This window comes from Caloenas nicobarica, chromosome 36 (genome assembly GCF_036013445.1).
Source record: "Caloenas nicobarica isolate bCalNic1 chromosome 36, bCalNic1.hap1, whole genome shotgun sequence".
Taxonomy (NCBI): Eukaryota; Metazoa; Chordata; class Aves; order Columbiformes; family Columbidae; genus Caloenas; species Caloenas nicobarica.
This window is the reverse complement of record NC_088280.1, coordinates 676,949-686,908: the sequence shown is the minus strand read 5'-3', so window position 1 is coordinate 686,908 and position 9,960 is coordinate 676,949. Positions and strand designations below refer to the sequence as shown.

The 9,960-nt window shown below is 67.5% G+C and overlaps 1 protein-coding gene across 2 annotated transcripts; it reads left to right on the top strand.

Moving 5' to 3' along the window:
- The first annotated feature begins 633 nt into the window (after positions 1-633).
- Positions 634-9,860, top strand: PRKCSH (PRKCSH beta subunit of glucosidase II). 2 transcript variants are annotated; one of them, XM_065654919.1, is made up of 17 exons: positions 634-686; positions 1,265-1,368; positions 2,064-2,180; positions 2,269-2,364; positions 3,176-3,233; positions 3,472-3,589; positions 4,193-4,322; positions 4,689-4,761; positions 4,857-4,935; positions 5,020-5,106; positions 5,331-5,468; positions 5,572-5,656; positions 6,254-6,323; positions 6,607-6,696; positions 7,616-7,690; positions 7,803-7,902; positions 8,832-9,860. In XM_065654919.1, exons 2-17 carry the CDS (start codon positions 1,275-1,277, stop codon positions 8,967-8,969), a joined length of 1,548 nt encoding a protein of 515 aa, XP_065510991.1. In that variant the 5' UTR covers positions 634-686; positions 1,265-1,274; the 3' UTR covers positions 8,970-9,860. The 2 variants fall into 2 exon arrangements, with proteins under 2 accessions (XP_065510991.1, XP_065510990.1); XM_065654918.1 differs by having other exon boundaries at positions 4,686-4,761.
- Positions 9,861-9,960: the final 100 nt, after the last annotated feature.

Here is a 9,960-nt window from a genome sequence, read left to right as displayed (position 1 = left end):
CCCGCAGGCGCAGCAGCTCCCGGCCCTCGGGGCGACGCTGCAGCAGCTCCAGCAGGGTCCCCTCGTCACCCTGCGGGGTCACGGGGGGGGAGACGTCATCGAGGGGGTCTGGGGGTCCCGGGGGAGGGGTAACCCAGGGGGTCTAGATGGGTCTCACCCACCATCAGCGCCTGCGCCAGGTCCCGCTGCAGCTGCCGGTGCTGGGCCCGCAGCTCCCGGGCGGAGGGGGGAGCTGGGGGGGCAAAGGCTCAGACCCCCCCAAGTCCCCCCAGACCCCCCCCGGCCCCCCCAGTCCCCCCCCCGTACCTGTGTCCTGGCCCGTCCCCCAGTGGGACGGCCGAGAAAGGCAGCGAGGGGCCGCCATAGGGTCAGGGGGGGCTCCGCACACCCCCCAGGGGCCCTTTGGGACCCCCCCAAATTCTCCCCCCGCCCCGCACGCACGTGCTGCCCCGGCTCCCGCCGCCCCGTGGTCCCCCCCTTGTCGCTATGGCAACCGGACGCGCTGCGGCCCATTGGCTGCGCCGCCACATTCAAGATGGCGGCGCCCAGCGGGGCAGGCCCGGCGGGGGCCGCCACACTCAACATGGCGGCGGCGGCCGGACGCGGCCTCCCCTCCTGGCGCGCGACAGGAAGTTCCGCCCCCGGCGCTTCCGGTTCCGCCGTGTGGACCCTGGACCGGCCGCGCGGTACCGAGGGGCGTCTATAGGGGACCGGGGGGGTCCTATAGGGGACCTGGGGGGTCTATAGGGGACTTGGGCGGCCTGTGGGTGGTTTGAGGGGCCTATAGGGGACTGGGGCTGCCTATAGGGGGTCGTGGCGGGCATGTGGGGGGTCCTGGGGGGTCTATAGGGGGTCCTGGGGGCGTATGGGGGATCCTGGAGGGGGCTCTGGGGGCCTATAGGGGTCAGGGGGTGTATAGGGGACTCGGGGAGGGGCAGCAGGGGAGCGAGGGGGTCTATAGGGGACCTGGGGGTGTCTATAAGGGACGTGGGGGTGTCTATAGGGGACCTGGAGGTGTCAGTAGGTGACCTCGGGGTGCTTCTATGGACTCTGAAAGGATCCATAGGGGCCCTCGCGGGGGCTATAGGGAGCCCAGGGCGGGTCTATAGGGTGCCCGGGGTGTCTATAGCGTTCCCGGGGGGGGCTGATGGGGGATGCAGGAGATGCTGGGGCGGGAAGACCCCCCCAGGGAGCGTGGCCAAGCTCTACAGGGGGATCTATGGGGAGCTCTGTAGGGGTTCTATAGGGTGTCTGACCCCCCCAGCCCCCCCGCCATGCTGCCGCTGGTGATGCTGCTGCTGCTGCTGCTGCCGCTGGTGCTGCCGGGCGCCGTGGAGGTGACGCGGCCCCGCGGAGTCTCCCTGTCCAGTGAGTCCCCAGAGCCCCCCTGGCATCCCCATACATCCCCTGACCCCCCCATGCATCCCCTGCCCCCCATATATCCCCGGGCCCCTATAGATCCCTCCCCCCCAGACTCCCCATACATCCCCTGGCCCCCCAGTCTCCTATAGACCCCATACTCCCCCAGTCCCTTATAGATCCCAGACCTCCCTATATATTCTCTGACCCCCCCAGTCGCCTATAGATCCCCTGCTTCCCCTGTCCCCTATAGATCCCATACCCCCCCAGCTCCCTATAGATGCCATACCCCCCCAGTCCCCTATAGATCCCATACCCCCCACCCCTATAGATCTCATACCCCCCCAGACTCCTCTATATATCCCCTGCTCCCTCAGCCCCCTATAGATCCCATATGTCCCCAGTCCCCTATAGATCCCATACCCCCTCAGACCACTCTATATATCCCCTGACCCCCCAGCCTCCTATAGATCCCATACCCTCCCAGATCCCTCTATATATCCCCTCACCCCCCAGCCCCTTATAGATCCCATACCCCCCAGCCCCCTATAGATCCCCTGACCCCCCAGACCCCTCTATATATCCCCTGATCCCCCAGCCCCTATAGATCCCATATGCACCCCGCCTCCTACAGATCCCCTGATCCCCAGCCCCCTATAGATCCCCTGACCCCCGCAGCCCCCTATAGATCCCATACCCCCCAGACCTCCACTTCTACGAGCCCTTGGGTCCCTTCACGTGCCTGGACGGCTCGGCCACCATCGCCTTCTCCTGGGTCAACGACGACTATTGCGACTGTCGTGACGGCTCCGACGAGCCCGGTGAGGCCCCCCCCGCATCGCGGGGACCCCCCCCAGGGGACCCCGACATGCCGGTGACCCCCCCCGTGTGTCCCGTCCCCCCGCCCAGGGACGGCGGCGTGTCCCAACGGCCACTTCCACTGCGCCAACGCCGGGTACCGGCCCCACAGCATCCCCTCAGCACACGTCAACGACGGCATCTGCGGTGGGTCCAGGGGGGCCTGGGGGCCCCCAAAACTCTGTGAGGTCGGGGGGGGACACAGGAAGGTCCCTGAGGGGACTTTGGGGGAGGTTTTGGGGTCCCTGGGGGGGTCCTGAGCACGGGAGGGTCCCAAGGGCGGGTCTCTGGGGGGACAATGGGGTCCTGGTCAGGGTGGGACTGGGGGCGGGTCTCGGGCTCCTGGGGGGTCTGGGGGCCCCCCAAAGGTTTTTGGGGGCAGGAAAGTCCCTGGGGGGCCTTGGGAGGTTTTGGGGTCCCTGGGGGGACAATGGAGTCCTGGGGGGGTCAGGGTGTTACTGGGGGGGTCTTGGGCTCCTAGGGGGGTCTGGGGGCCCCCAAAATTCTGTGGGGTCAGGGGGGGACACAGGAAGGTGCCTGAGGGGCCTTGGGGGGAGATTTTGGGGTCACCGGGGGGTTTCTAGGGGTCCCCACAAGGTGCTGGCGTCCCTGGACGGGGGGGCTTGGGGGTCTCAGAGGTTCGGGGAGTCCCCAGGAGGCTCTTGGGGGTCTCTGAGAGGTTTTGGGGTCCTGGGGGGGCTCTTGGGGGTCCCTGAGAGAAATTAGGGTCCTGGGGGGGTTATCGGGGTCCCTGGGTGGATATTGGGGTCCCTGAGGGGATTATTGGGGTCCCTGGGTGGTTATTGGGGTCCCTGGGAGGTTATCGGGGTCCCCAAGGGGGTTATCAGGGTCCCTGGGAGGTTATTGGGGTCCCTGGGTGGATATCGGGGTTCCCCGGGGGGTTATTGGGGTCCTGGGGGGGTTATTGGGGTGCTGACCCCCGCCCCGACCCTCCCAGATTGCTGTGACGGCACCGACGAGTACGAGAGCGGCGCCAACTGCGAGAACACGTGCCGGTAAACTGGGGGGACTGGGAGGGACTGAGAGCACTGGGGGGGGGTTGTTGGGGTCCGGGGGGGGTCAGGATTTGGGGACCCCCCACCATGGAGCGGGGCCAGTGGGAACATGAGGCGCAGGTGACCCGGGAGGAACTGGGACAAACTGGGGGGTGGTTATTGGGACCTGGGAGGGATTTTTGGGGTCCGGGGCGGGGTTGTTGGTGTCCGGGGGGGTCAGGATTTGGGGCCCCCTCAGGGAGCGGGGCCGGCGGGAGCGGGAGCAGCAGCAGCGCCGGGCGCAGGTGGCCCGGGAGGGGTTTGCGCTGCGGGAGCGGCTGGTGCAGGAGGCGGCGGCCGCCAGGAAGGAGAAGGAGGTAACGGGGCCGGGGGGGCTGGGGGGGCCTGGAGGAACTTAGGGGGGTCCTGGGGGGTGTTTAGGGGGGTCCTGGGGGGGTCTTGGGGGGTCCCAAGGGGACTTGGGGAGGTCCTGGGGGACTTGGGGGCATCCTGGGGGGGTCCCAAGGGGACTTGGGGAGGTCCTGGGGGACTTGGGGGCATCCTGGGGGGGGTCCCAAGGGGACTTGGGGGGGTCCTGGGGGGTGTTTAGGGGGGTCCTGGGGGTGTCTGGGGGGTCCTGGGGGACTTGGGGGCTCCTGGGGGGTGTTTAGGGGGGTCCTGGGGTGTTTTTAGAGGGTCCTGGGGGACTTAGGGGGGTCCCAAGGGGACTTGGGGGGGGTCCTGGGGGGGTCCTGTGGGGACTTGGGGGGTCCTGGGGGGCATTTAGGGGGGTCCTGAGGAGCCTTGGGGTTCCTGGGGGGGGGTTCCCAGGGGAGGTTTGGGGGTCCCTGGGGGGGTTTGGGGTTCCCAGGAGGGTTCGTGGGTTCCCAGGGGAGTTTGGGGTGTCCCTGGGGGGTTTGAGGTTCGCGGGGGGATTTGGGGGTCCCCGGGTGGGGGTGACAGTGTTGTCCCCCCCGCAGGAGCGCCTGGGGGGGCTGCAGGAGGCGCGGGGGGGGCTGGAGCAGCGCGTGGGGACCTTGCGGGCGGCCAAGGAGGTGGCCGAGGGACCCGAGCGAGAGGCCCGCGAGGAGCAGCGGCGCCGGGCAGAGGGTACGGCCGGACGCCTGGGTCCCCCCCGGACGCCTGGGTCCCCCCAAGGGGGGTGGGGAGACCCCTGGATACCTGGGTCATCTTGAGGGGTGTGCAGGGGCCCCCCCGGACGCCTGGGTCCCCCCATGAGGGGGTGGGAGTTCTCTCCCGGACGCCTGGGTCCACCCGAGGGGTGGTGGAGGGTCCCTCCCGGACGCCTGGGTCCCCCCAAGAGGGGTGGGGGGGATCCCTCCCAGACATCTGGGTCCCCCCAAGAAGGGGTGGGGGGCATCTCTCCCGGACGCCTGGGTCCCCCCCAAGAGGGGTCGGGGGGGGAACCTTACTGGACGCCTGGGTCCCCCCCGGACGCCTGGGTCCCCCCAGCAGAGCAGCGGGCGGCGGCGGAGGCGGCGCGGGCGGATGAGGCCTTTGCCGAGCTGGACAGCGACGGGGACGGGCAGTGAGTGCTCGGGGCAGGGCGGGGGGTCCCCAATTTGGGGAAGGGTGGGGGGGGGGCAGCACCGGGACCCCCCCTGACCCCCACATCCCCCCCAGGGTGACAATGGCCGAGCTGCGCCTGCGCCCCGAGCTGGACACCGACGGCGACGGCGCCGTCTCAGAGGACGAGGCACAGGTTGGACCCCCCCCAACCTGGGGCTTTTGGGGACCCAGGTGTCCGGGAAGGTGACCCCCCCACCCCGTGTCCCCCCCCCCCCAGGTGCTGCTGGGGGACACGGCCCCCCTGGACGCAGCCGCTTTCCGGGACCGGCTCTGGGCCACCCTCAGGGAGCGCTACCGGCCGCAGGTGGGTCTGGGGGGGCTCCCCTGGCTTTTGGGGGGTCCCTTGCCCTTTGGGGGGGGTCCCTGTTTTTTTTTGGGGGGGTGTCACTTTGTCGCTACCTCCCCCATGTTTGGGTCGGTCCTGTATTAGGGGAAACTGAGGCACGGGAGGGAGGAACCCAGGCGTCCGGGGAGGGACCCAGGCATCCGGGGGGCCTGACCCCCCCCCCGCACCGCAACCATACACAGGGTCAAACTGAACCCCCCCCGCCCCCCCCGGAGCCCCCCCTTGAAGAAACCCCCCCTGAGGAAGAGGAGGACGAGGAGGACGAGGCCGAAGAGGAGGAGGAGGATGAGGAGGGCGAAGGCCCCGACGAGGAGCTGAAGGTTTTTGGGGGGGACACACACACACACAACTGGGGCCCCCCCCCCTGCATTGTACCCCCCCCACCTCGCCGTGGGGGGCTTGGTGACCCCACTGTCCCCCCAGGTGCCCCCCCCGCAGCCCCCGGAGGAAAAGGGGGGGCCCGAGGAGCTGCCCCCCCTTGATGCGGCCGCCCAGGCCCTGGTTGATGGTACGGGGGGGTTTGGGGGGGTCCTGAGGGTCCTGGGGGGGCCCTGGGGGGGGGGGTTGGGGGGGGGCTGAGGGTCCTGGGAAGGGGGTTTGCAGGGGGTCCTGAGGGTCCGGGGGGGGCCCTGGAGGGTTTGGGGGGGGGCTGGGGGTCCTGGGGGGTTTGGGGGGGCCCAGGGGGGGTTCGGGGGGTCCCGAGGGTCCAGGGGGGACTTGGGGGTGTTTGGGGGGCCCTGGGGGGTTTGGGGGGGTCCTGATGGTCCTGGGGAGATTTGGGGGGGGTTGAGGGTCCTGGGGGGACCTGGGAGGTTTGGGGGGGCCCGGGGGTGTTTCGGGGGGTCCTGAGGGTCTGGGGGGGACTTGAGGGTGCTAGGGGGCACTGGGGGCATTTTGGGGGCTGGGGGGGCACTGGGGAGATCTGGGGTGTATTGGGGGGGGGCAGGATTTTGGGGGGTTTCTGGGGCAAAGGGGGTTCCCTGTGGGGGGGTTAATTTATGAACACTGGGAGAATTGGGGGGGGCCTCTGTGGTTTTTGAGGGGGGGTGAGGGGCTGTTTGCAATCTGGGGGGGGCTGTTCCCATAATTTGGGGGCCCCCCCCAGCCGCCCAACGCGCCCGCCAGGAACTGGAAGAGGCCGAACGAGCCCTCAAAGAGACCGAGGAGTCCATCAGGTGGGAGGGGACACCCCAAAATCCTCCCACCCAGTGGGGGGGACACCCCAAAAACTTTCCTGGGGGGGGGACACCCCAAAAACCCTTATGGGGGGGGGAAACACACCCCAAACCCCCTTATTTTGAGGGGGGGTGAACACCTTTGTGTCCCTCTTGCCTCAGTTTCCCCTTTAGTGCCTCAGTTTCCCCCCAGGTTGGGGGGTGGGGGGGGAATTGGGGGTGTGGGGGGGTCTGGGGGTGCAGGGGGGGGTCCCCCCATCTTTATGACCTCCCCGTTTCGCAGGGCCCTGGAGCAGGAACTGGCTTTTGACTTTGGGCCTGAGGGGGAGTTCTCGTACCTGTACAACCAGTGCTACGAACTGGGAACCAGCGAGTGAGGGGGGGCCGGGGGGTCAGGGAGGGGGGACATGGCGGGGCGGGGGGGGGACATCGGGGGACGTGGGGATGGGGGGGACACTGGGGGGGTCACGGAGGGGTAATGGGGACATGGGGGGGGTTATGGGGGGGTAACTGGGACATTGGGGGGGTCACAGGGGGGTAATGGGGACATTGCGGGGGGACACGGGGGGGGCTATGGGGGGGTAATGGGGACATTGCGGGGGTCACAGGGGGGTAATGGGGACATTGAGGGGGTCACGGGGGTAATGGGGACATTGAGGGGGGACATGGGGTCACAGGGGGGTAATGGGGATGGTGGGGGGGGCACGGGGGGGGCACAGAAGGGGCAATGGGGACATTGGAGGGTTTGGGGGGGGATATGGGGGGGTCATGGGGGGGTCATGGGGACATGGGGGGTCACAAGGGGGGGTAATGGGGACATTGGGGGGGGACATGGGGTCACAGGGGGGTAATGGGGATGGTGGGGGGGACACGGGGTGTCACAGAAGGGGTAATGGGGACATTGGGGGGTATGGGAGACATGGGGGGGTTATCAGGGACCAGGTGTGGGGACATTGGGGGGCTTGGGATGGGGGGGACGACATGGGGGTTAATGGGGACATTGGGGGGCTCTGGGGTTGGGGGGACATGGGGGGGGTCATGGGGTTAATGGGGACATTGTGGGGGGACATGGGGTCACAGGGGGGTAATGGGGACACTGGGGGGCTCCGGGGGGGTGGGATATGGAGGGGTCACGGGGTTAATGGGGACATTGGGGGGGTATGGGGGACACGGAGGGGGTCACAAGGGACCAAATGTGGGGACAGGTGGGGACATACGGCTGGTTCTGGGGGACACGGGGCGGGGCTGGGGGTCCCCTGTGTCCCCCCCGTCACCGCGTGTCCCCCCCCCAGGTACATCTACCGCCTCTGCCCCTTCAAACGCGTCTCCCAGAAACCCAAACACGGCGGCGCCGAAACCAACCTGGGGTGAGGGGACACGGGGACCCCCCTGGGGACCCCCCGGGGGACCCTGGGGTGCGTGTGTGTGTCCCCAATGTCCCCCCCCGCCGCGACGTCTCTGTGTGTGTGTCCCCCCCAGGACGTGGGGCGCCTGGGCCGGCCCGGAGCACGATCGGTTCAGCGCCATGAAGTACGAGCACGGGACGGGCTGCTGGCAGGGCCCCAACCGCGCCACCACGGTGACTGTCCCCCCCTGTCCCCAGCCGGGTCCCCAACAGCCCCTGCCCACCCCCCCCAGAGTGCCCCATGTCGTGGCCCTGGGGGGGCCCCAGGGTGTCCCCATCCCATGGAGGGGTGTCACTGTCCCCTTAGGGGTCCCCAGAGTGTCCCCATCCTCCCGGAGTGTCCCTGTCCCCTTAGGGGTCCCCAGGGTCCCCCCATCCCATGCGGCGTCACTGTCCCCTTGGGGTCCCTGGGGTGTCCCCATCCTCCCAGGGTGTCACTGTTCCCTTGGGGTGTCCCTGGGGTGTCCCCATCCCATGGGGTGACCCCATGTCCCCTGGCAGGGGGGTCACTGTCCCCTTGGGGTCCTCAGGGTCCCCCCATCCCATAGGGTGTCACTGTCCCCTTGGGGTCTCTGGGGTGTCCCCGTCCTCCCAGGGTGTCACTGTTCCCTTGGGGTGTCCCTGGGGTGTCCCCATCCCATGGGGTGACCCCATCCCTGGGAGGGGGTCACTGTCCCCTTGGGGTCCCCAGGGTGTCGTCATCCCATGGGGGGGTCACTGTCCCCTTGGGGTGTCCCTGGGGTGTCCCCATCCTCCCATGGGGTGTCCCTGGGGTGTCCCCATCCCATGGGGTGACCCCATGTCCCCTGGGAGGGGGTCACTGTCCCCTTGGGGTCCTCAGGGTGTCCCCATCCCATGGGGTGTCACTGTCCCCTTGTGGTCCCCAGGGTCCCCCCATCCCATGGGGGGGTCACTGTCCCCTTGGGGTGTCCCTGGGGTGTCCCCATCCCATGGGGTGACCCTATGTCCCTTGGGGGGGGTGTCCCCATCCCTGGGTGGGGGGCGTCCCATGTCCCCTGGTGGGGGGGTGTCCCCGTCCCTTGGGTGGGGTGGGGGGGGTGTCCCCGTGCCCGCCCCCCACCCCGCTGACCCCCTCCCACCAGGTGAAGCTGTCGTGCGGGACGGCCACGGCGGTGACGGCCACCACGGAGCCCAGCCGCTGCGAGTACCTGATGGAGCTGGTGACGCCGGCCGCCTGCCGCGCGCCCCCCCCCGCGCACGACGACCACGACGAGCTCTGACCCGGGGGGGACCCCCGGCCAACGCCCCCCCCCCCCGGCACCGCGGGACCCCCCCCGGCCTCGCACGGGGACCCCCCCTCATCTGGCCGTGCCTCAGTTTCCCCTGGTGAGGGTTGAACCGTTGGCCTCCGGGGACCGTCCCCATTGCTGTTGTCCCCGGGGGGGGGTGACGACACCACCCCTGCCTCAGTTTCCCCAATGGTTGGGACCATGACCCCCTGCCGGGACCCTCGGGGGGACATTTTTTTTGGGGGGGGGGGGGGACATTTTTTAGAGGGGGACACACGTATTTGGGACAGGATATTGTGACTGAGCCGGGGGGGGGGGCCGGGGTGATGCCAACCGATGTCCCCCCCACAATGGAGTCCCTGCAGGGGGGTGGCGGCAAGAAATGAACCCCAAGAAATAAAAACCTAAGGAATAAACCCCAAGAAATGAACCTCAAGAAATAAACCTGAAATAAAACCCAAGAAATGAACCCGAAATAAAACCCCAACAAACAGAACCGAGAAATACATTCCAAGAGAGAAAAAAACCCCAAGAAATACACCCCAAGATATAAATCCAAAATAAACTCAAAATAAACGCCAATATACCCCAAGAAATAAACCCAAGATAAACCCCAAGAAATAAACCCCAAAGAAATAAACCCCAAGAAATAAACCCCAGGAAATGAACCCTAAGAAAGAAATGAATCCAAAATAAACCCCAGGAAATGAACCCAAAATAAACCCCAAGAAATGAACTTGAAATAAAACCCAAGAAATGAACCCAAAATAAACCCCAAGAAATAACCCCCAAGAAATAAACCCCACGAAACGAACCCCAAATAAACCCCACGAAACAAACTCAAACTCCACCCCCGAGAACCGCGCCCCCCCCCCCCCCCCCCCCCGCCCCAAAAAAACCAAAGAAACCTGAAGAAATAAAAATAAAAAATAGACTTTAAAGGTGCAGGGCGGGGGGGGGGTCAGAGCTCGTCCCGCGCCGG